The sequence below is a fragment of the Puntigrus tetrazona genome, unplaced genomic scaffold (assembly GCF_018831695.1).
Source record: "Puntigrus tetrazona isolate hp1 unplaced genomic scaffold, ASM1883169v1 S000000896, whole genome shotgun sequence".
In the NCBI taxonomy this organism is placed as follows: domain Eukaryota; kingdom Metazoa; phylum Chordata; class Actinopteri; order Cypriniformes; family Cyprinidae; genus Puntigrus; species Puntigrus tetrazona.
In genome coordinates this window covers 200,023-224,008 of record NW_025048496.1, presented here as the reverse complement: position 1 = coordinate 224,008, position 23,986 = coordinate 200,023, and the positions used below count along the sequence as shown (strand labels likewise).

The window sequence follows — 23,986 nt, the reverse complement described above, 5'->3', positions numbered from 1 at the left end:
GTGTGAAAAGCCTTAAAATTCTTCAGATTATTGCGCCTACTCTCGACACACATGCAAGTTTTTGTGGACCTCGGGTCGTAACGGTAGTGCGTCTGACTCCAGATCAGAAGGTTGCGTGTTCTACAGGAATCAAATAACAAGGACAGCCTGCACAAAGCCAAGAAAATTATAAAACTTTATGTGTTTTTCAGTTTTTGCACCTATTCTGGACACACAGGAAATTTTTTGTGGACCTCGTGGCTCAACGGTAGCGCGTCTGACTCCAGATCAGAAGGTTGCGTGTTCAAATCACGTCGGGGTCAATTTCCTCTTTAAACAAAAAGACAATCTGAAGAATCGCGTTTAACTCCAGATTAGAAGGTTGCGTGTTCTACAGGAATCAAATAACAAGGACAGCCTGCACAAAGCCAAGAAAATTATAAAACTTTATGTGTTTTTCAGTTTTTGCACCTATTCTGGACACACAGGAAAGTTTTTGTGGACCTCGTGGCGCAACGGTAGCGCGTCTGACTCCAGATCAGAAGGTTGCGTGTTCAAATCACGTCGGGGTCAATTTCCTCTTTAAACAAAAAGACAATCTGAAGAATCGCGTTTAACTCCAGATTAGAAGGTTGCGTGTTCTACAGGAATCAAATAACAAGGACAGCCTGCACAAAGCCAAGAAAAGTATAAAACTTTATGTGTTTTTCAGTTTTTCCACCTATTCTGGACACACAGGAAAGTTTTTGTGGACCTCGTGGCGCAACGGTAGCGCGTCTGACTCCAGATCAGAAGGTTGCGTGTTCAAATCACGTCGGGGTCAATTTCCTCTTTAAACAAAAGACAATCTGAAGAATCGCGTTTAACTCCAGATTAGAAGGTTGCGTGTTCTACAGGAATCAAATAACAAGGACAGCCTGCACAAAGCCAAGAAAAGTATAAAACTTTATGTGTTTTTCAGTTTTTCCACCTATTCTGGACACACAGGAAAGTTTTTGTGGACCTCGTGGCGCAACGGTAGCGCGTCTGACTCCAGATCAGAAGGTTGCGTGTTCAAATCACGTCGGGGTCAATTTCCTCTTTAAACAAAAAGTGGGACATCTAGCATGAATGTTGCTTGGCATCGTAGATTTGTGTCTTGCCCTGTGGTCGCCTTTTGGCAAGTCTGAAGATTATACTACAGCACCACAAAAAGAAGTGTGAAAAGCCTTAAGATTCTTCAGATTGTTGCGCCTACTCTCGACACACATGCAAGTTATTGTGGACCTCATGGCGCAACGGTAGTGCGTCTAACTCCAGATTAGAAGGTTGCGTGTTCTACAGGAATCAAATAACAAGGACAGCCTGCACAACGGCAAGAAAATTATAAAACTTTATGTGTTTTTCAGTTTTTGCACCTATTCTGGTCACACATGAAAGTTTTTGTGGACCTCGTGGCGCAACGGTAGCGCGTCTGACTCCAGATCAGAAGGTTGCGTGTTCAAATCACGTCTGGGTCAATTTCCTCTTTAAACAAAAAAAGTGGGACATCCAGCATGAATAATGTCCTGTCTGTTGCTTGGCATCGTAGATTTGTGTCTTGCCCTGTGGTCGCCTTTTGGCAAGTCTGAAGATTATACTACAGCACCACAAAAAGAAGTGTGAAAAGCCTTAAAATTCTTCAGATTATTGCGCCTACTCTCACACATGCAAGTTTTTGTGGACCTCGGGTCGCAAGCAGGTAGTGCGTCTGACTCCAGATCAGAAGGTTGCGTGTTCTACAGGAATCAAATAACAAGGACAGCCTGCACAAAGCCAAGAAAAGTATAAAACTTTATGTGTTTTTCAGTTTTTCCACCTATTCTGGACACACAGGAAAGTTTTTGTGGACCTCGTGGCGCAACGGTAGCGGTAGCGCGTCTGACTCCAGATCAGAAGGTTGCGTGTTCAAATCACGTCGGTGGTCAATTTCCTCTTTAAACAAAAAGTGGGACATCTAGCATGAATGTTGCTTGGCATCGTAGATTTGTGTCTTGCCCTGTGGTCACCTTTTGGCAAGTCTGAAGATTATACTACAGCACCACAAAAGAAGTGTGAAAAGCCTTAAAATTCTTCAGATTGTTGCGCCTACTCTCGACACACATGCAAGTTTTTGTGGACCTAGTGGCGCAACGGTAGCGCATCTGACTCCAGATCAGAAGGTTGCGTGTTCAAATCACGTCGGGGTCAATTTCCTCTTTAAACAAAAAGTGGGACATCTAGCATGAATGTTGCTTGGCATCGTAGATTTGTGTCTTGCCCTGTGGTCGCCTTTTGGCAAGTCTGAAGATTATACTACAGCACCACAAAAGAAGTGTGAAAAGCCTTAAGATTCTTCAGATTGTTGCGCCTACTCTCGACACACATGCAAGTTATTGTGGACCTCATGGCGCAACGGTAGTGCGTCTAACTTCAGATTAGAAGGTTGCGTGTTCTACAGGAATCAAATAACAAGGACAGCCTGCACAACGGCAAGAAAATTATAAAACTTTATGTGTTTTTCAGTTTTTGCACCTATTCTGGTCACACATGAAAGTTTTTGTGGACCTCGTGGCGCAACGGTAGCGCGTCTGACTCCAGATCAGAAGGTTGCGTGTTCAAATCACGTCGGGGTCAATTTCCTCTTTAAACAAAAAGACAATCTGAAGAATCGCGTTTAACTCCAGATTAGAAGGTTGCGTGTTCTACAGGAATCAAATAACAAGGACAGCCTGCACAAAGCCAAGAAAAGTATAAAACTTTATGTGTTTTTCAGTTTTTCCACCTATTCTGGACACACAGGAAAGTTTTTGTGGACCTCGTGGCGCAACGGTAGCGCGTCTGACTCCAGATCAGAAGGTTGCGTGTTCAAATCACATCAGGGTCAATTTCCTCTTTAAACAAAAAGTGGGACATCTAGCAAGAATGTTGCTTGGCATCATAGATTTGTGTCTTGCCCTGTGGTCACCTTTTGACAAGTCTGAAGATTATGCTACAGCACCACAAAAAGAAATGTGGAAAGCCTTAAGACTCTTCAGATTGTTGTGCCTACTCTCGACACACATGCAAGTTTTTGTGGGCCTCGCGGCGCAACAATAGCGCGTCTGACTCCAGATCAGAAGGTTGCGTGTTCAAATCACGTCGGGGTCAATTTCCTCTTTAAACAAAAAGAGGGACATCTAGCATGAATACTGTCCTGTCTGTTGCTTGGCATCGTAGATTTGTGTCTTGCCCTGTGGTCGCCTTTTGGCAAGTCTGAAGATTATACTACAGCACCACAAAAAGAAGTGTGAAAAGCCTTAAGATTCTTCAGATTGTTGCGCCTACTCTCGACACACATGCAAGTTATTGTGGACCTCATGGCGCAACGGTAGTGCGTCTAACTCCAGATTAGAAGGTTGCGTGTTCTACAGGAATCAAATAACAAGGACAGCCTGCACAACGGCAAGAAAATTATAAAACTTTATGTGTTTTTCAGTTTTTGCACCTATTCTGGTCACACATGAAAGTTTTTGTGGACCTCGTGGCGCAACGGTAGCGCGTCTGACTCCAGATCAGAAGGTTGCGTGTTCAAATCACGTCTGGGTCAATTTCCTCTTTAAACAAAAAGTGGGACATCCAGCATGAATAATGTCCTGTCTGTTGCTTGGCATCGTAGATTTGTGTCTTGCCCTGTGGTCGCCTTTTGGCAAGTCTGAAGATTATACTACAGCACCACAAAAAGAAGTGTGAAAAGCCTTAAAATTCTTCAGATTATTGCGCCTACTCTCGACACACATGCAAGTTTTTGTGGACCTCGGGTCGTAACGGTAGTGCGTCTGACTCCAGATCAGAAGGTTGCGTGTTCTACAGGAATCAAATAACAAGGACAGCCTGCACAAAGCCAAGAAAATTATAAAACTTTATGTGTTTTTCAGTTTTTCCACCTATTCTGGACACACAGGAAAGTTTTTGTGGACCTCGTGGCGCAACGGTAGCGCGTCTGACTCCAGATCAGAAGGTTGCGTGTTCAAATCACGTCGGGGTCAATTTCCTCTTTAAACAAAAAGTGGGACATCTAGCATGAATGTTGCTTGGCATCGTAGATTTGTGTCTTGCCCTGTGGTCACCTTTTGGCAAGTCTGAAGATTATACTACAGCACCACAAAAAGAAGTGTGAAAAGCCTTAAAATTCTTCAGATTGTTGCGCCTACTCTCGACACACATGCAAGTTTTTGTGGACCTCGTGGCGCAACGGTAGCGCGCCTGACTCCAGATCAGAAGGTTGCGTGTTCAAATCACGTCGGGTCAATTTCCTCTTTAAACAAAAAGTGGGACATCTAGCATGAATGTTGCTTGGCATCGTAGATTTGTGTCTTGCCCTGTGGTCGCCTTTTGGCAAGTCTGAAGATTATACTACAGCACCACAAAAAGAAGTGTGAAAAGCCTTAAGATTCTTCAGATTGTTGCGCCTACTCTCGACACACATGCAAGTTATTGTGGACCTCATGGCGCAACGGTAGTGCGTCTAACTTCAGATTAGAAGGTTGCGTGTTCTACAGGAATCAAATAACAAGGACAGCCTGCACAAAGCCAAGAAAATTATAAAACTTTATGTGTTTTTCAGTTTTTGCACCTATTCTGGACACACAGGAAATTTTTGTGGACCTCGTGGCTCAACGGTAGCGTCTGACTCCAGTTCAGAAGGTTGCGTGTTCAAATCACATCGGGGTCAATTTCCTCTTTAAACAAAAAGACAATCTGAAGAATCGCGTTTAACTCCAGATTAGAAGGTTGCGTGTTCTACAGGAATCAAATAACAAGGACAGCCTGCACAAAGCCAAGAAAATTATAAAACTTTATGTGTTTTTCAGTTTTTGCACCTATTCTGGACACACAGGAAAGTTTTTGTGGACCTCGTGGCGCAACGGTAGCGCGTCTGACTCCAGATCAGAAGGTTGCGTGTTCAAATCACGTCGGGGTCAATTTCCTCTTTAAACAAAAAGACAATCTGAAGAATCGCGTTTAACTCCAGATTAGAAGGTTGCGTGTTCTACAGGAATCAAATAACAAGGACAGCCTGCACAAAGCCAAGAAAAGTATAAAACTTTATGTGTTTTTCAGTTTTTCCACCTATTCTGGACACACAGGAAAGTTTTTGTGGACCTCGTGGCGCAACGGTAGCGCGTCTGACTCCAGATCAGAAGGTTGCGTGTTCAAATCACGTCGGGGTCAATTTCCTCTTTAAACAAAAAGACAATCTGAAGAATCGCGTTTAACTCCAGATTAGAAGGTTGCGTGTTCTACAGGAATCAAATAACAAGGACAGCCTGCACAAAGCCAAGAAAAGTATAAAACTTTATGTGTTTTTCAGTTTTTCCACCTATTCTGGACACACAGGAAAGTTTTTGTGGACCTCGTGGCGCAACGGTAGCGCGTCTGACTCCAGATCAGAAGGTTGCGTGTTCAAATCACGTCGGGGTCAATTTCCTCTTTAAACAAAAAGTGGGACATCTAGCATGAATGTTGCTTGGCATTGTAGATTTGTGTCTTGCCCTGTGGTCACCTTTTGGCAAGTCTGAAGATTATACTACAGCACCACAAAAAGAAGTGTGAAAAGCCTTAAAATTCTTCAGATTGTTGCGCCTACTCTCGACACACATGCAAGTTTTTGTGGACCTCGTGGCGCAACGGTAGCGCGTCTGACTCCAGATCAGAAGGTTGCGTGTTCAAATCACATCAGGGTCAATTTCCTCTTTAAACAAAAAGTGGGACATCTAGCAAGAATGTTGCTTGGCATCATAGATTTGTGTCTTGCCCTGTGGTCACCTTTTGACAAGTCTGAAGATTATGCTACAGCACCACAAAAAGAAATGTGGAAAGCCTTAAGACTCTTCAGATTGTTGTGCCTACTCTCGACACACATGCAAGTTTTTGTGGGCCTCGTGGCGCAACGGTAGCGCGTCTGACTCCAGATTAGAAGGTTGCGTGTTCTACAGGAATCAAATAACAAGGACAGCCTGCACAACGGCAAGAAAATTATAAAACTTTATGTGTTTTTCAGTTTTTGCACCTATTCTGGTCACACATGAAAGTTTTTGTGGACCTCGTGGCGCAACGGTAGCGCGTCTGACTCCAGATCAGAAGGTTGCGTGTTCAAATCACGTCGGGGTCAATTTCCTCTTTAAACAAAAAGTGGGACATCCAGCATGAATAATGTCCTGTCTGTTGCTTGGCATCGTAGATTTGTGTCTTGCCCTGTGGTCGCCTTTTGGCAAGTCTGAAGATTATACTACAGCACCACAAAAAGAAGTGTGAAAAGCCTTAAGATTCTTCAGATTGTTGCGCCTACTCTCGACACACATGCAAGTTATTGTGGACCTCATGGCGCAACGGTAGTGCGTCTAACTCCAGATTAGAAGGTTGCGTGTTCTACAGGAATCAAATAACAAGGACAGCCTGCACAACGGCAAGAAAATTATAAAACTTTATGTGTTTTTCAGTTTTTGCACCTATTCTGGTCACACATGAAAGTTTTTGTGGACCTCGTGGCGCAACGGTAGCGCGTCTGACTCCAGATCAGAAGGTTGCGTGTTCAAATCACGTCTGGGTCAATTTCCTCTTTAAACAAAAAGTGGGACATCCAGCATGAATAATGTCCTGTCTGTTGCTTGGCATCGTAGATTTGTGTCTTGCCCTGTGGTCGCCTTTTGGCAAGTCTGAAGATTATACTACAGCACCACAAAAAGAAGTGTGAAAAGCCTTAAAATTCTTCAGATTATTGCGCCTACTCTCGACACACATGCAAGTTTTTGTGGACCTCGGTCAGAATGCTTGCAGTAGTGCGTCTGACTCCAGATCAGAAGGTTGCGTGTTCTACAGGAATCAAATAACAAGGACAGCCTGCACAAAGCCAAGAAAATTATAAAACTTTATGTGTTTTTCAGTTTTTCCACCTATTCTGGACACACATGCAAGTTTTTGTGGACCTCGTGGCGCAACGGTAGTGCGTCTGACTCCAGATCAGAAGGTTGCGTGTTCTACAGGAATCAAATAACAAGGACAGCCTGCACAACGGCAAGAAAATTATAAAACTTTATGTGTTTTTCAGTTTTTGCACCTATTCTGGACACACATGCAAGTTTTCGTGGACCTCGGGTCGTAACGGTAGTGCGTCTGAATCCAGATCAGAAGGTTGCGTGTTTAAAATGACATCGGGGTCAAAAAAATGTTCTCTTTGAAGAAAATCTTGAGGCTTTTCTGCCAGACTCAAACAGCAACCTAAGGAAAGACTACACTTCACCTACCATCTGAGCTATCAAAGGACTGAAGAAAACCAAGTCAGAACAAAACAGCAAGAAATTGAGAAAGCATACTTTAAATAAATTATTTTGTTGTGTGTATATTGCTTTGTAATGGGAAGGGTAATTAATCAGAGGGTTTTTCAATGAACAATACACCTGCTCCTAAAAATGAAAGTAAGCGTAGAGTCATGTTTAATGAATGTGGAGGTGCTCATGGGGTGTAGCTCTAGGAAGAGCAAGTATGAGGCTGGGAGAGAAAAAAATCATAGAATACTCAAAAATCTAGCTTACACCACTGTGTCAATGCAACAAGAAATATAATTTTGTTTAGCTTTTGAATTAAGATATGATTACTTATTTTACCTGCAGACATATTTGCCCACTTCAAGTAAGTCTTTACTTATAAGTTATTTATTTAGAAAACAAGATTTACTATCATTATGTTAGGTTGGTCTTTTACTTGTAAACAGGAATACTTAGAAATTTGTACTAGACAACAAGAAAAAAGTATAGTTTTTTTACTGTTTACATACTGCGTATGTAAATTCCGTTTTTCTTTTCACAAGGTAATATATATAAAAAAATATATTTTCATCTAAAAAGTTCGTTTCGCACATCCACGATATAGGAATGTTTATATTTGCTTTGAAAAATAAAAAGAGTGAAAACTCCCATATCGATACTAAATAGGTTAAAATAAATCACATCAATCTAACAGTGAATGTCTCCTGAGAGCGCGGTCCTGTCGCTGCGGGTGTGGGACTGCAGGGCGCTGCTCCGTCCGGACGTACTATTTATTACGTGATGAGGGGAAATTGCGTAACGCTGCTGACCGGGGACCAGATTTCTCAGGTATGCTAAGCATATCATAGTCCGAACCTGAATCGGAACGTCCCTTTATAATCTTAAATAAGATGTTAATGCGTAATAAATTTAACGTGAATGACGGGAAACCCTGCCGTTGTGAAACAGCCGGCGTTCCCCCCGGTCCCAGCTCAGGTGGTGCGGTCGGGTCTGGAGCAGGAAGTGGGAAGCGGAAGACTGTGGCCGGGAACGCTGACGACTTTTTTTCTTCACAACTATTGATACATTCTTTATTAGCGTTATTCTCGTGAACGACACGTACATTAAGGAGGGCATCGAAGCACAACGTAAGTGTGAAGGCGTGATTTCACCCGTTTTAAACGGACGGCTCGGAGGCGCGACGACCAAACCCCGAGCGCTTCAAGAACACGAGTCCTTATTTCTCAGCAAACGCGTTTATTCCGCTTTATTTCTGCTCGTTTGGTGCGTTTGATGAAGTTTAACGCGTGTCTCTTAAAACCGATGGATCTGCGTGTGTAGGTGACGGGCACGCGCACCAGCCGCGGTCAGTCCTGTATGAATGACCATTAACTGAGGAGTTAGGGTACTAGTAGAGATGATGACTAACTAGGTCCCAAGCAATTGACGGATTTGATTAGCGGCCTAGATAGGCGTCTTCTTTACAGTGCGAGTTCACGATAGCACCGACACCTAGATAGTGTGTATCTGGGACGTGTTCTCAATGTCTGCCGTATATTTGTCAGATGTCATCTCGTGTGTAGCGAACTAGCAGACATTTGTTACACTGAGATCATTTACTGTTTTGTGTGGTCAGATGTGGAAGGCAGCTGCTGGTCAGTCCGTCTCTGTTTCAGTGGACGATGGAGGAGATGATTGGGAGACTGACCCGGACTTTGAGGTTATAAACACTGTCCATCTCTTCTCAAGACAAGCTCATTCATGCTTTGTGTTTTTATCAGTGGATGTAGATGAAAGTGCATGCAGTGAAATATTAAAAGTGTTTTTTTAAAGAGGCAAACTGTAGACATTCTATGTTTTCCCGGTCTTGCTGATGTGGTTTTTCTCCTCCGTTGTCTCATTTTTCCACCGAATGCCAGAATGATGTTTCAGAGAAGGAGCAGCGCTGGGGAGCCAAGACCGTGGCCGGCTCCGGACATCAGGAACACATCAAGTCAGTCTGGTTCTGTGATACCAGCTCCTTAAAAACAACACAAGTCTTTACTTATCAGTTTAACACATCCTGCTGGAGAAATACTAGAATGTTAGACTGTTTAGAATATATCATGCTTTTTAAATACTTTTTATTAATCTGGGAATCTTAAAAAAATCACGTTAAAAAAAAAAAAAAAAAAAAATTACTTTAATAATAAACATATTAAAATGATTTCTGAAGGATCACGCAACACTGAAGACTTGATGAATTATAGGAATTATATATTTTAAAGTATTTTAAAATAGAAAACTTACCATTTTATATTGTAAAGTATTTCACAATATATATATTTGTTTCAAATAAAGGCTGCTTTGATGAGCAGAAAAACTTCTTTACAAACCATTAAAAATCATATAGATCCTAAACTTTTGAATGGCAATTTCTGAAAGTCAAGGTACAAAGAAATGAATAGTAATTAATTTTTTTTTAATCAAGTCACTGATATTAGACCAGTGACAGAGTGCATAAACTGCCTATAGACTAATATTATAAGGTAGTAGGTTTCTCTTTTAGAACTGGTCTAAAATTGATTCTTTTTTTTAAGTCTTGTATAAAGAGCAGATTGGTGTAATGTGAATAGAAAACTCTGACTAATAAACCCTGGTAGAGTGACTCTTAAGACACCGCCTAAACACAGTGGCTAGCTTTATATAACTGCCCCGGCTTTCTTCGTAGCTGTAGTATTGATCATCCCTGTAGTATTGATCATCCCTGTAGTATTGATCATTCCTGTAGTGTAATGCCGTCATTGCGTTCCTCAGTATTCATAAGCTGCGGGAGAGAGTGTCTTCTGAACACAGTGAGCTGAAGCAGAAGGAGCTGGAGCACATGCCCAAAGCGTCTCACGGTTATGGAGGAAGGTTTGGAGTACAGCAGGATCGCATGGATAAGGCAAGAGGCTTCGCTCTTATAATTAACTTAATCCTTTCTCTTCATAATGGAGAGGATCTGTTTTAGTTTCTGTCTGCAGGTGATATTAAAAATCATCAGTGTCCAGTCTGTATAGAACTTGAGTGAAGAGTCACTTTTTAACACAAAAGTCCATAGATGTATATGATGTAGATATTCCAGAGGAGACCTCGTCTCTTCCGTTTTAATGAAGCGTGTGTTTTCTGTGCAGTCTGCGGTGGGACACGAGTATCAGAGCAAGCTGTCCAAGCACTGCTCCCAGACGGACACCTCCAAGGGCTTCGGCGGGAAGTACGGCGTGGAAGCTGACCGTGTCGACCAGGTAACTCCTCAGACCTTCAGCGGACGCTTCAGTGTTTCGGTCTTTTTCACTCTCAGTGACGTGGTGTCTTCCTGCAGTCTGCCGTGGGCTTCGAGTACGCCGGAAAAACCGAAAAACACGCCTCGCAGAAAGGTGCTTCTCTCTCTCTCTCTGTCTCTCTCTCTCTCTCTCTCTCTCTCTCTCTCTCTCTCTCTCTCTCTCTCTCTCTCTCTCTCTCTCTGTCTCTCTCTCTCTGTCTCTGTCTTTAAGATGCACTGAGCTTCCAGTGTTCACTGTGTGAAGCGCTGCGTGTGGTTTCAGACTACGCCGCGGGGTTCGGGGGCCGCTACGGCGTGCAGGCAGATCGAGTGGACCGCAGCGCAGTCGGCTTTGATTATCAGGGCAAAACCGAGAAGCACGAGTCACAGAAAGGTGCGTTAGTTTTACCTGCTCTGAGCCGGATCCACCGGAGACTCGCTGGCCGGCGTTCCCGAGTCGGCCAGAAGGTGGCGGTATACACTCTTCTGTAGGAGAACTCTTCTGTATGTTGTGGTGCGAGATTCTGCTGTAATGTATCACTGCTGTTCAGACGATTTTAATCTGAGACACCATTAAAAAGTCCATCAGCATTTAAACAGAATGACGGTTAATACAGAGCCGCAGATCACTGGCAAGATATGCAAAGTCACGTTAAGTATCACGAATGAATCACCTGGGATTTAATTCTGCGTGAGGTAAGACGTTCGTGTGTGTGTGACACTGCTATGATGCTTCCTCAACATCTCACAGAAACACACACTCCATTAAATGTCGCAAAAAGAGGCTGAAACGTGATGCCTGGAAAAGTCTAGATATCAGAGAAGATCACCAAGAATGGTTTGCCAGAGATGAAACCTGTACAGTGTGTCTTACGAGTAACACAATGTGACTTTACTCAGAGTTATAGAGTAAATATATGTAGATAAATGTAAAAGCTGATAGAACAGGTTTCGTCTTAAATTTAAGAAAAGCCTTGAGAAAGTCTTAAATGGCACTTGTTCGTATCTGTGTTCTTGATTGGAGGTTGACCAAAGTGTGGGAGCCCTGAATATATGTTAGTCTTGGATTAGGATTGATTTTAATAACTTTAATGCACTTAGAATCTGCAGATACTTGATAATGACCTGGATTAGAGGCACAAAAAATGATCAGGGCATCCTGAGATGTATTATTAGATTTATCTACCTCTGAAATCTACAGATTACACCAAAGGCTTTGGTGGGAAATTTGGAGTGGAGACGGATAAAGTGGACAAGAGCGCTGTGGGCTTTGAGTACCAGGGAAAGACAGAGAAACACGAGTCTCAGAAAGGTTTGTCTCATCTTGATTGATAGAAGATGTTAGTGTCTTATAGTGCCTGTATGAACTGATCGTGTAACACTGTATATAATTCTAATAATGGTTCTAGATGTGTAGTTCTCTCACGGTCCTGTGGTTTTTCTGGTTTGTGTCAGACTACGTCAAGGGCTTCGGAGGGAAGTTCGGCGTTCAGACGGACCGTCAGGATAAGTCTGCGGTGGGATGGGATCATCAGGAGAAACTGCAGCTGCACGAGTCACAGAAAGGTAAAAGACACCAAGCGTCTTCAGTCACGCGTCTGAAGCTCTTCCTCTGGTTTCCCGAGGGATCGTAAGCTGCTTTTCATCTTAACTCCGTGTCCGGTCTCAAAGCTCTTGTGGTGGACCGCAGATTCTCTTAAAATGCGTTCTTTTCTGTTTGTTAGGAAATAAATATAGGTTTGAAAGACATGAATTTGAGTAAAAAAAAAAAAAAAAAAAAAAAATTATTATTTTGTTCTTTTAACATGCACTCGACTCATTTTAACATCTTATTTTTCTCAATTATTCTAGATTATGCCAAAGGATTTGGAGGGAAGTATGGTGTGCAGAAAGACCGAATGGACAAGGTACATTACATCATTACAGCTAACACACACACACACACACACACACACACACACACACACACACACACACACACACACACACACACACACACACACACACACACTCACACTCACACACACACACACACACACACTCACACTCACACACACACACACACACACACACACACACACACACACACACACACACACACGAGCAGAGCTGGGTCCATGACGCAAGTTGTAGTTATTAAAGTAATTCATTACACATTTCATAATCAGAGTACTTTTAGATTACGTATGGTATGATCTAATGCTAGATTAAAACAAATAACCATAACCAACGTCAAAGAACCATGTACATGCAAATGTGATTCTTTTTTTTTAATTATTAAAATATTTATTTTAATATCTCAGGGGTACGTCAAATAAAAATATAGTTCAAAGAGGATCAGATGGCTTTTTTGTGCATTTTTATGTGTTTAAAAGAAAGTAATGTGTGGTAAAATAATAAAATAAAAATCAGTGTTGATCAGTAATTGATGTGATGTGAACCTTTTAGTGAATCAGGGGTTAAATGCTGTGAGAGCTCCTGACTAACTAAATATAACTGTGTGTGTAAGTAGTAGGCTATTTAGGAAAGGAAAATGGAAAAGATGGAAAAGAGGAATTATGCTGAATCAATAACTCCTGAATTAATTATTTCTATTGAGTAAATATGGAGATATGTCATCATTCTGTGGGTCTGTGTGTGTGTGTGTGTGTGTGTGTGTGTGTGTGTGTGTGTGTGTGTGTGATGGATGTGGTTCTCGTCTTCAGAGCGCCGGCACGTTTGAGGAGGTGGAGAAGCCCAGCGCTGCGTATCAGAAGACCCGTCCAGTGGAAGCAGGTCAGGACAAACGCTCTCGCTGTAATAAATAAGTCAGGGTTTGTGGAGGAATGAAGACGTGCTGTGCTCTGTTTAGCCGGCAGCGGAGCTGGGAATATTAAGGCTCGCTTTGAGAACATAGCGAAGCAGAAAGAGGAGGAGGACCGGAAGAGAGCAGATGAGGAGCGCTCCAGAAGACAGGCCAAAGAGAAGCAGGAGCAGGAGGAGGCCCGCCAGAAGAAGGTGTGTTTCTGTCTGATCTAAGTCTGGGGTTGTGTGTGATGCGTGTAGTATTCTGTTATTGTCCAGCCTCACAAAAGACACAAAATCACTATAAAGAACCGTCAAGCACTATATTTCACGTGTTCTGAAGCTGGTCCATAGATCGGTGTGAGGTACTGAAGAATATTACCGTCATAAACTCGGTGTTGAGGGAAACGCTCAGTATAGTGTGACAGATTTAATCCACTTCTCATCCCTGTCTCTTCTTCCTCTTCCTGTGTGTTGTTTCTGATCACAGGATGCTCATACGCTCTTACTGATCTGTTTTGGAGTCTTACTTCTTATAATACTAATAGAAAGATTATTAATAGTCTTGTTCTGTTTGATCTACCACAAGTTGCTCCTTCATTACTGTGCTATACATTTAAAAGAAATGCCTTTTCGTTTTATAGTGTATATATATTTATAAATGCATTTAATTTTTTTTTCCTGAATGTGTTTTACAACAATACAGAGAGCAATGAGTAACATTTACCAGATTAATTTCTACACGTACTCCCTTTTATTTAATAAGATTCTCTTATTGATTCTCAGTTCTGATTACAATGCGTATCGAGTCAAACATTTATTTTGTGAAAAATATTTATGGAATTTATGAAAGGAATGAATCAGTGTGTTTGAATGAAGCTCTTGAACGATTCAAATGCAAATCTATTTTTCACAATCCCTTTTCCTAATTTTTGTATGATTTAAGTAGAGACAGAACGAACGATGTGGTCATGTGACGGAGCTCGTCTCGATCTAGTCACTCACATCAAAAAAAAATATATTATAAACAACTCGTCGTGATGAATAGTGACCGCACCAGAGGTCTTTTTGCTGCTTTTGTGTACGACGTGCATGACTGGATCAGAGCGTGATGAAGATGATGATGATGATGACGGTGTGTGTGTGCTGTGGGTCAGGAGGAGCCGGTCACCGAGGCGGTGGAGAACGGGTCAAGCGTGTACGAGGTGGAGCCGGTTTCAGCAGCACCCAAGTATGAAGAACCGGTCCAAGACCTGTACCAGAACCCTGAGCCGGAAGAGCAGTACCAGACCTCAGGTGCGTCTCCAGAAACATTCAGCAACGAAAAGTGTGTTCTCTCTCAGAGCTTCTCTGACCTGTGTGTGTGTGTGTGTGTGTGTGTTTCAGGTGCTCAGTCCTATGAGTTTGGAGAGGATCTCGGCGTGACTGCTGTGGCTCTGTACGACTATCAGGCCGGTGAGTGTTTAACAGCTGACAGATATTCTGCCCACTTCATTACATCATCAAGATGAATTCATTCTGAGAGTTTAACTCCACGTTTTAACTCCATGTCTTTTTTATTAACATTTTCTAAATAGATTTTCAAAATTTTCTAGATAGCAAATAAATACAATTTTAAAGCATAATAAATTTTGGTTTGACTGTTACACAGAATTGCAAGATAAAAAGTCAAAATTGTGAGATTGCTTTGATCCAGAAACAAAGTTACAATTCTGAGGTTTATAGATTATAAGAGAATTCTAAAAACGTTTTTTATAATTATGCAAACTAAAAAAATAAAAATTTTAGCAAGATAGTAATTTACCATTAAAGTATTTAAATTTTTTTATTCTATAAAAAAACAAGCTTCTATAGTGTACATTAAAAAAGACAGTAGACAGAATAAATATATATATATATATATATATATATATATATATACACACACACACACACACACATACTTTTATAAAACAATAATTCTGTATCGTATGGATGCCCATTTATGCCACTGAACAGAAAATAGAGGAGTTAAAGAACAGCTCACAAACTTTTAAACAGCGGTGGAAATGTGCTCCTCCTCCTTCTTCTGAATTTCACACTTTTGCATGTAGTTTTGTTTCACTGCATGCGTTTCCTACGAGAAGGGCGTCATGTAAGGTGCCTGTGTTTCTCCCCAGCGGGAGACGACGAGATCTCCTTCGATCCGGACGACATTATAACCAACATCGAGATGATCGACGAGGGCTGGTGGAGGGGTGTGTGTCGGGGCGCCTACGGACTCTTCCCAGCCAATTACGTCGAAGTTCGACAATAGACTCGCTCCCGGCGGACGTCACTGAAGGAGACGTCATGCTTCCAGTCATTATCAGCCCTGCTTTCTCTTCTTTCACTGTTCGCCGCTCATTCCTGTTTCACGTCAGTAGGTGCGTGCGCTTTACTGGATCCAGCTGCCGTTAGAGATTCTGTCACACACACACACACACACACACACCTATACATCAGTGTGTGAAATAAGAGACCAAAGATCTGAGATCTTCTGGCATGTTTTAGTTTAATGTCATTCGTCACGCACACGAGCGGCTTCTTTGAACACGTTTAGTTCTTTCTGCAGTGTTGGAATAGGAAGCAACTGAGTTGACTAGTTTGAAAAATCGAATGCTCTTAATCAATGAAGGCCAAACTGTAATGCCATAATCCATCACTGCTAGAATCCTGTGCACAGGATGAACAGACGCTCCATCGCAGTGTTTGAAACCGTTTATAAGAATCACTTTGATGGTATTTGAAGGGTTGTGTATTAAAATGAGATGTTAATGTCTTATGTGGCGTGAACTGTACGTCTGTCTCTCGTGCTTCTCCATTCGTCTCTACGTTCTAGACAGGCTCTCGATGTGGTGGCAGATTGACGTCGATCTTTCTGCGAGTGCATGACTTTATCGTTTGAATTATATCGAATGACGTGACGTCAAACGACAATCCACACAGGTGCGGTGGAGTTCATGTTTAATGGCTTAGCAGCAACTAATGACATAATCTGTGTTCTGCAGTTTTAGTTAAGTATCTTTTTCGAACAAATTATCTGTGCTTATCTCTCTTTACAAGGCTGTTTTATAAGAAATATCATTTAAGAATAAAAAAATAAAACCAGTACTGTTAGTGTTTTTCAGTGACGCTCTCTTATTTTTGCTCCGGTGCATGTTTGTGAGACGCATTGACGCACAAAAACCTCTCAGCTCCAGCAATATTTATTTGTTTGCCATACAAGGTGTAATTGTGCTCAAACTCACAAATCCTACTTTTTTTTTTTTTTTTTTTTTCTTGGTCATTGCAATGAGTTACTAATTCCATTTTAAAAGATCTTACAGCAACATTAACAATGTGAACACAAGTCTTTAAGCAAAGTAAAGTGAAATAGGTTGAAGTTAAAGGAAAACAAATCATGGCTAAACAATAAGGGACTGACAGATAAACCAGCAGTGTGTTTTATCAGGTGAACATTGTGCTTGTTTAATGATGGGCTACATTATCTAAAATATATACAGAATGTATTATCCATAGTATAAATATATTGCTTTTTTTGGATTTGCTATATTAAGAATCTAACAAATATACCCATTTTATTCAAACATTTCTCTTTTTTTGGCAAACCACAATTAAGTGGGAGCAATACCATTAAAATTGCATTTAGAAAAGGCAATGTAATAATATAAATTGAAAATACTCTCTTATTCTATTGTATGCTATCCGAAGATGATCTATTTTGTAAAACATATATTTTCACAGTAGCAGCAGTATATTGGCAAACCTTTGTTCAGGAAAGGCTTGCGATTTTTAATTTCTGGCCCGCATTTTAAAAATATGATCCTCTCTATACACTCGTACTCAGAATCTCAGCAGCAGGTAATGACAAATATAGCATTTCTTGTTTTTCCACAGACATTACCACTATCAGTACTGCAATGAGTGGCACATACAAAAAAAAAAAAAAATTAGAAGTTATTATTTACTCAACTTGTATAGTGTATGTTGGCTAGGAAATATGGTTCCATGTTCCAATCATAACAAAAACTGGTTATTAATACAGCCTTTGTTTTCTGCCCGACAAAGAAAAAAAAAACTTGGAAATCTTTACAAAACTGCAACATATAATTTCCATTTCATTTCAAGCTAATTTTAAATGTGTTCTTGATCTTATTGTGAGCTAGTCATCTATGCATACATTTCATTTTCAACATAACTTGGACCTTTTTTTTTTTATATATATATATCACAAATGGACCTTGATTATTCAGTCTGATCAGTCCATTAAGATCAACCTTAATACAGTCAATATCACAATTCACAACCAAGTCACAATATAAAAAAAACTGTGTTGCAGCATTAATGTGAAGCTTTTATAGGTGTCATGTGATCCACGGCAGATGATAAGCACAATAATTACACCTGATTTATGAGCTATGCCACAAGCTCTCCTTAAGAACGTTCTTCCTCTCAGGCCTTAGTTATTTTGTTTTAAACTCTTTATCTTTGCAATCTGCAGTAAAAACAAAATCTCCTTTTTGTTTAGGGAAACATTAGGGAAAGCATACGTGTATTTAATTTTCACCAACAGGATGAAGGATAAAGAGCGGCTTCGTTGTGCCACCATCCCTTGCACTTATCTGGATTGTGTGTATGTGCCCAACATTTATTAAGGACGTGGACATGTTCCTGTCAAAGCCTGAGTGAATTTAATGTTGTCAGCTAACCTCATTGTATAAAGAACAAACTTTTCTGGGTATCCGTGTTCTCTGCCACATGCAGAGTGCTTAAATTTAAAGTTTCTTAAATTTTCCCAGAAAAGCTGCATCAAAGGTAAAATAAAAAAGGACCTCCAAGCTCTGCTGGTTAAAGTTGTCCACGCTAGACAAGCTCCTGACACTTAAACAAAGCTTCTGATGGCAAGAACAAGTCCTCTTAGAAGTGTTCCTGAGTGCAGTCCTGCATCCGTGGTACTTACTGTGGCTCTGACAACAATACAGGGAACATAATCCCACGATGTCCCAACAGATGCACAGCTAGACTCAAAGAAGTGAGAGAAAATGAGGGATTGATCAAACCAATAGCCATGGTGTATGCATCCTTTATCTGTCCATTAGAAGTTTAAGACCCCTTTCGATGTTCATCCGGTGACCAACACGGGTGACACCCAAATCTACAAGGTCTTCCTTTTGAAGGTTAGGTAGGTGGGTGCCCTCAATTTCATTGTCCAAGAAGGCCTTCTTGTGTTCCTGCAAATTGAGGCTTTCAAGCCAGTCGGCTACATCGTGCTTGGTCCAGAGTTGGACAGGTTTTGCAGCGAAGGGCTTGTCTGAAGCCTGAAACAGCGTGAGGGGTGATGGCGATCGACTGCTGACTGAGCTGAGGCTGTAGCATTGCTCCGCATTCACAATGGGTGGAGATGGCAGGCTAAACACATCTGTTAATGTGGGAGAGGCGGCAGAGCCTGGCAGAGAAGAGCTATGTCCAGATCCCGGAGGAGGCGAGGCTGGGCTGGAAGCCTGAGGGGGCAAGTGGTTCGGTGGTGTTGAGGGAACAGTGTTACTGCGTCTGGTACCTGAGGCTTGGGCCGTCCAGTCTCTGAGAACACACACATACAGAAAGAAAAATCAGATGCTATCCAGCAGCATTACCAAGCTTGGAAGAGCCAGGATACATTTTTAAAAAATGACTTTATTTGACTAAAAAAAGAAAGTCATATACACCTAGAATGGCTTCGGGTTGAGTAAAGCATGGGGTAATTTTCATTTTTGGGAATCGAGTAAAGCTCTCTGGCATCATTTAACAACTTTCAGTATGTCAATGCATGTGGCTCAAAGGTCACCACTGCACTGTCAAGTCAAAGAGAATGAACAGATCACTCAGCTGAGATGGAAGTGTTGAGGCACCTTGACATCATTTCATATCTAAAATAATATATATATATTGGAGCCATTAAGAGGCCATGAGTCTTAACAAACATACTCAACAATTTATCTAGGTGTATCTTAATTTAATTCAAGCAGGTTTGTCCAGTCCTGCTCCTGGAGAGACAGTTCAGTGTTCTTTAAAATTACAGGCAGGTGTGTCCTGAAGGTTTGCTAGCCCTGCAATAAAAGATTACCTCATAGCTGGAACATTTGGCTGAGGTTTAATCTGATTTCATTTGTTGTCCTTGATCTACCCCAGGAGTGTCCAATCTACACATCAATATACACAGTGTTGTAGTTCTAGTAAATAGCTAGAGATGAGACAGTGTCCTAATTCTGACTTCATGTTTCTGATCTCATTTCCTTATTTTGTTCAGGAACATTGCATAGGTGACAGAATAGGCTGTTATTGTGCTGCTCACCTTGATCCAATACTTCTGGATCCTGCAGTTGGTGACCCTCCCTGTGTTGGAAATCTGTCCTTGTTCATCTGATGAAGTTTGGAGCTAAGCTCATTTATCACATTGGCTTTAGGATCTGCATTGTGGGGGTTTGGGAGCTCGTGGGGGTCCCACAGTTTAGTGCCTTGCTGCGCAAGCTTTTTGCGAAGCTCAGACTGTGCTTCACAGCCCAGGGGTGGTGGTGGGGCTGGTGGTGGCTGTCCAAAGGACTCTATGCTCTCATGTATCAAAGGGTCTCTGTAAAGTGCATTGCTTTTATTGATTATGGGCTTCATTTTTGGCTTCGGTGGAACAGGTGGTCTGTCCATCAAAAGAGTCTGCCCGTCTGCATAGGCTATACATGTGTCATCAATTCCCTCTGATGAAAGAGTAGAGATACTGGACACTGTGGACATTGTACTGTTGGCCTCAAAGTGAGGGTCCCCACTGTTCCGACTGTCGGCTTCCTCAATGCCTGAGTCCGTAACAGGCTCAAACATTTCTGGAGGTGGTGGAGGGCAGGTGTGAGACGTCATGCAGTTCCCAAGCCCTGAAAGACACTTGGACTCCACACCGTCAATTGTAGAAGCACGTGAATTATAAGCAGGTCCTATTGTTGCGTTATTCTTTCTCTGCTTGAGAATCTCTACTACCTGGTCCTCAGGAACATCAATGCTGTTGGCAAACTCTAGAGGTGGAGGCAAGGGTTCAAACTCCTCATCTATATCTACTGAGGTCACTGGGGGAGGAGGAATGGTAAAGGGAAACCCGACTGGCTCCTCTACAGGCGTGGCAGAAGTCACGGCGTTCCTCGTACGAGGTGGCTGGGCATTGGGGGATGTACGTTTGACTTTGGAGTCAGCGGGAACACTGTCCTTTCCTAAGGACTCTTCTTGTTCTAATCTATTGGATTGACTGTTTACTTGAGGCTTGGCCTTATCTTGTGTGTGGACCATGAGGAGCCCTGTTGATTTCTGCTGCAATGTGTTATTGGTGTTTTTCGACTGCTCAGATGGAGTACTTTCCTTTGCCTTCTCTGTTTCGTGACTGGACACTCTTGTGTGTCTAAACAAACCTCCACAATCTTTTGCTTGACCCACTGCAGCTGTGGTAACAAAGTTGGCTTCAATAGTGGACCGCAGCTTGGTGTCTATAAAGAGTGGCTGGTTGAGGCTTGCTTTGTGAGGTTCTCCTTTAGGTGGAGGAAGAGGGGGTTGCACTTGTTCCTTCAGAGCTCTGTTACTTGCAGCTAGACCCAGAGCTAAGGGTGGACAAATATCACGAGTCTTACCTGATGTCTGGTTTTGGAAGTCTCCATCATTGAGGCTGATGGGACTGTCTGTATTGGGGAAGCTCCTGGTTCGTGTTGTAAGGGGCTCGATTGTTGGTTCTGGGATAGTAAATTCTGCCATGTTGCCTCCAATTTGCTGGACCTCTATTAAAGAAACCGGTGGAGCCATAAGCTTTTGTAAACTCTTATCACTGGCAAACATGCCTTCATCTATGGACATAGACTGGCGTAAACGAGGGGTAGGGATAAATGGATCCTCGTCTCCGAGATCCATCGACAGGAAGGCTGGGGAGTTCTTACGTGCTTCAAGACGCTTCTCACGGTCACGTACTGCCCCTGCAATAGCAGCTGCAAAAGGATTGTTCATGACATGACTGCCGTCTGGCAGTAGTTGGCCTGGCTGGTCAGAGGCAGTAATTTCAATTTCCATGCTACTTCCTCGGCTGCTTTTGCCACTACTGCTAGTCGAAGGCTCTTTGACAATAATGGTTGGTATTGGGATTGAACAGGTTTTCTCAGGACTATCCTCAACATTTGGCTGCTTTACCAATATACCCTTCCTACGAGCTGGTTTTGGTGGGATATACAAAGTTTTGCCAACTATGTCTGAATAAGGGTTCTCTGGCACATGGGCCCTGTTATGGGAACACATGTTTTGCTGGGCAGCCGAAGGACTTTGACAGTCATATTGTTCAAAGTTCTGGCGATGGTACCCGACCAGGTCTCTGTCTATAGTGTGGCATCTGCCTGTTGAGTTCTGTGTGTAAATGGGCTGGTTGGGCTCATATCCTTGTGTCACTGGAGTACTGAGGTTGTAAGGTGGGGATGGAGGAGAGACGCCTGGAGGTGGGGGAATATCCTCAGAAGTGTCAGGCATAGAGAGACTTCTGGTGAACTTGAGCAGTGGAGGTATCAGGAACTTCTTTTCTTCTCCTGCGATTCCTTAAGAAAATAACAAGCAGCATTTTTAGACAAACACCTGAATGGGCTGCTTATCTTTTTCTTATCTTCAGTTAAGCATCTAAATTAGTAAAGAAAATAGGAAATATTTACCAATGGACTTTTGTCTTCTCATAGAGCTTTTTGGCACACGCACATAACTTCCATGAGATCTGCCAGGAACATTAGGAGGAACTACAGCAACTCCAGGCCTTTCAGACGTGGATGGCTGTAAAACAGATATGTATATAAGAGCTCGATGTACACAGTTTCATGTATAATTATGCATTATGATTATAATTTAAATGCAGTGTTCATGGTTAATTTTAAACTACCAGATAAAAGCACTTTACATTAAAATCCATGGGCGAGGCCAAAAAGCGGCTTGAGGGGCGGGGCTTTATCGTGGCAACTTTGTCCAATGATCCTTTTTCATGCACAAGCTTCTGTGACGTCACACTCTCTTCAAATTTATCTGTAAACGGCAGAAATGTTCAAGGGACAGGAAATCCTTTTTCTACAACAGTTTAGGGCAATTGATCAAAGCATAAAGGAAAAAAGTACATGACACCCTTATTGCTTGCATTGTAGTAAACAATAAGTAATGATCATTTTCAAAGTCATGGACAGTAATAAACTGAATTCAATCTAATATTATGACAAAATAAATACAACCGCTAACTACAAGAAAACAAATACTTTTTTTTCACGTTTCATTAACATAAACATCTCTTAAAAGTAATAAATAATAATAACAACAAACCACTGCCACTTACAATAAGAAATATGATTTCACCTTACATCTTAATGGCTTAAACTTATTATAAAGTTTGTTTTGTCTTATTTTTAAATTATTTAGACAACCTTGCAGAGATTAGGTCAGGTTGTGGCCTGAAGTCTCAGTGGTGTAGTGCAGGGTGCAGGTGTATATGGTGTGTACAGCTTTAGAGTCAGCTTTGCATACTTCTAAATCCCCTCTGAGCCGCATTCAGTAGTGTCCTGCATTAGCCAAAATCATGACAGTCCACCACATGAGTAGCTAATCAAATCGCATGTAAATACATGCAAATATTGCATAAAACAGCTAAGACAGTGATGCGTTCAGGACGCGCCAGCTTCCCTGTAAATATGATTGAGCTTGCGCCTGCTTTGTCTTGAAAGAAGACGTCAGCCAAAGTGAGAGCTCTTTAATAACAGCACCAGTGCTCGAAATGTGCCGGACATCTAACGCATATCTCCTACCTGGAGCTGGGCCTGGATAAGCATTAAATATTTGGCAATATTAAGAGGTTCCTTCATTTCCAATTAATGTAGGCCTGTTACATTCTTCTTATTATTATTAGACCTATGTTTATTATTAGATTACTTTTATTAATAAAATGCATGAATTATTGCCCCTCTCTTGACCCCTCCCCCATAATATCAACTGTTTATAAGCCACATATTAGACACTTTTAAAAAAAAAAGATTTTTAACGTTTATTTTTCAATGTTGATGAAATCCTCGGGGGGACAGTGCCAGGGTTAGGCATGGGGTTATATCCGGTCAGGCCCTGCCCTAGCGGCGCCTCCGCTCGTGATTAGGTTCTTTTGAAAGGAATACTCCAGGTTTAATGTGAGTAAGCTCAATTAACAGCGGCATACTGCTGATTCACCACACGATGATACACAAATCCTTATGTTGTTTTTATATCATGAACGAAAGAACTGGACTGCCACTTCATCTATCCCAGGCTTTCAAAAAAATACGGGATTTCTGGAATTAAACTCTTGGGCTGAAAATGAGCCGACACAGAAGTATAAGACAGCCTTTAGGGACTGATCAGATCATTAACTCTAATCAAAGAAATATTAAGAGTGATGCTTGATTTCACAAACAGATGATCAAATTGAAGTCACCTAATTCTTCTAGTTCAGATGTCATGGACTTGGATCTCATTGAGAGAGCAGTTGTCGGGGCTCTCTTGGGTGGAGGAGGAGCTACGACCAAAAACAAAACAGTAAATTACATTTAACAGTCATTTAAATGATATTATTTGCATGAAGAAGCTCAAATCA

General features: G+C 41.7%; 2 protein-coding genes and 18 non-coding genes across 21 annotated transcripts in view; 19 read left to right on the top strand and 1 right to left on the bottom strand.

Moving 5' to 3' along the window:
• The first annotated feature begins 230 nt into the window (after positions 1 to 230).
• On the top strand, positions 231 to 302 carry trnaw-cca. Its single transcript has one exon. It is a non-coding gene; the product is annotated as a tRNA-Trp (tRNA).
• Positions 303 to 480: 178 nt separating this feature from the next.
• Positions 481 to 552, top strand: trnaw-cca. Its single transcript has one exon. It is a non-coding gene; the product is annotated as a tRNA-Trp (tRNA).
• A 178-nt stretch (positions 553 to 730) lies between these two features.
• Positions 731 to 802, top strand: trnaw-cca. Its single transcript has one exon. It is a non-coding gene; the product is annotated as a tRNA-Trp (tRNA).
• Positions 803 to 979: 177 nt separating this feature from the next.
• Positions 980 to 1,051, top strand: trnaw-cca. The gene has a single exon. It is a non-coding gene; the product is annotated as a tRNA-Trp (tRNA).
• A 355-nt stretch (positions 1,052 to 1,406) lies between these two features.
• Positions 1,407 to 1,478, top strand: trnaw-cca. The gene has a single exon. It is a non-coding gene; the product is annotated as a tRNA-Trp (tRNA).
• A 368-nt stretch (positions 1,479 to 1,846) lies between these two features.
• Positions 1,847 to 1,925, top strand: trnaw-cca. The gene has a single exon. It is a non-coding gene; the product is annotated as a tRNA-Trp (tRNA).
• Positions 1,926 to 2,115: 190 nt separating this feature from the next.
• Positions 2,116 to 2,187, top strand: trnaw-cca. Its single transcript has one exon. It is a non-coding gene; the product is annotated as a tRNA-Trp (tRNA).
• Positions 2,188 to 2,541: 354 nt separating this feature from the next.
• On the top strand, positions 2,542 to 2,613 carry trnaw-cca. Its single transcript has one exon. It is a non-coding gene; the product is annotated as a tRNA-Trp (tRNA).
• A 178-nt stretch (positions 2,614 to 2,791) lies between these two features.
• On the top strand, positions 2,792 to 2,863 carry trnaw-cca. The gene has a single exon. It is a non-coding gene; the product is annotated as a tRNA-Trp (tRNA).
• Positions 2,864 to 3,493: 630 nt separating this feature from the next.
• On the top strand, positions 3,494 to 3,565 carry trnaw-cca. The gene has a single exon. It is a non-coding gene; the product is annotated as a tRNA-Trp (tRNA).
• A 367-nt stretch (positions 3,566 to 3,932) lies between these two features.
• Positions 3,933 to 4,004, top strand: trnaw-cca. Its single transcript has one exon. It is a non-coding gene; the product is annotated as a tRNA-Trp (tRNA).
• A 191-nt stretch (positions 4,005 to 4,195) lies between these two features.
• trnaw-cca lies at positions 4,196 to 4,266 on the top strand. The gene has a single exon. It is a non-coding gene; the product is annotated as a tRNA-Trp (tRNA).
• Positions 4,267 to 4,868: 602 nt separating this feature from the next.
• Positions 4,869 to 4,940, top strand: trnaw-cca. Its single transcript has one exon. It is a non-coding gene; the product is annotated as a tRNA-Trp (tRNA).
• A 178-nt stretch (positions 4,941 to 5,118) lies between these two features.
• Positions 5,119 to 5,190, top strand: trnaw-cca. The gene has a single exon. It is a non-coding gene; the product is annotated as a tRNA-Trp (tRNA).
• A 178-nt stretch (positions 5,191 to 5,368) lies between these two features.
• trnaw-cca lies at positions 5,369 to 5,440 on the top strand. Its single transcript has one exon. It is a non-coding gene; the product is annotated as a tRNA-Trp (tRNA).
• A 191-nt stretch (positions 5,441 to 5,631) lies between these two features.
• Positions 5,632 to 5,703, top strand: trnaw-cca. The gene has a single exon. It is a non-coding gene; the product is annotated as a tRNA-Trp (tRNA).
• Positions 5,704 to 6,058: 355 nt separating this feature from the next.
• trnaw-cca lies at positions 6,059 to 6,130 on the top strand. Its single transcript has one exon. It is a non-coding gene; the product is annotated as a tRNA-Trp (tRNA).
• Positions 6,131 to 6,497: 367 nt separating this feature from the next.
• On the top strand, positions 6,498 to 6,569 carry trnaw-cca. The gene has a single exon. It is a non-coding gene; the product is annotated as a tRNA-Trp (tRNA).
• Positions 6,570 to 8,259: 1,690 nt separating this feature from the next.
• LOC122335721 (src substrate cortactin-like) lies at positions 8,260 to 16,459 on the top strand. 2 transcript variants are annotated; one of them, XM_043233571.1, is made up of 15 exons: positions 8,260 to 8,410; positions 8,899 to 8,982; positions 9,182 to 9,255; positions 10,059 to 10,188; positions 10,418 to 10,528; positions 10,606 to 10,660; positions 10,829 to 10,939; positions 11,747 to 11,857; positions 12,001 to 12,111; positions 12,397 to 12,452; positions 13,251 to 13,320; positions 13,397 to 13,542; positions 14,487 to 14,625; positions 14,716 to 14,784; positions 15,489 to 16,459. In XM_043233571.1, the coding sequence occupies exons 2-15, from the start codon at positions 8,899 to 8,901 to the stop codon at positions 15,623 to 15,625; spliced, it is 1,404 nt and encodes a 467-aa protein (XP_043089506.1). In that variant the 5' UTR covers positions 8,260 to 8,410; the 3' UTR covers positions 15,626 to 16,459. The 2 variants fall into 2 exon arrangements, with proteins under 2 accessions (XP_043089506.1, XP_043089507.1); XM_043233572.1 differs by lacking the exons at positions 11,747 to 11,857; positions 12,001 to 12,111.
• Positions 16,460 to 16,540: 81 nt separating this feature from the next.
• Positions 16,541 to 23,986, bottom strand: part of shank2a (SH3 and multiple ankyrin repeat domains 2a) — a 33,155-nt gene continuing 25,709 nt past the window's right edge. Inside the window, exons 21-25 of the mRNA XM_043233570.1 lie at positions 23,828 to 23,908; positions 22,283 to 22,404; positions 22,044 to 22,158; positions 19,682 to 21,932; positions 16,541 to 18,930 (exon numbers count right to left, since the gene is read on the bottom strand). Coding sequence (XP_043089505.1) covers positions 18,435 to 18,930; positions 19,682 to 21,932; positions 22,044 to 22,158; positions 22,283 to 22,404; positions 23,828 to 23,908 — 3,065 coding nt within the window. The 3' untranslated portion in view covers positions 16,541 to 18,434. The remainder of the gene's footprint in view (positions 18,931 to 19,681; positions 21,933 to 22,043; positions 22,159 to 22,282; positions 22,405 to 23,827; positions 23,909 to 23,986) is intronic.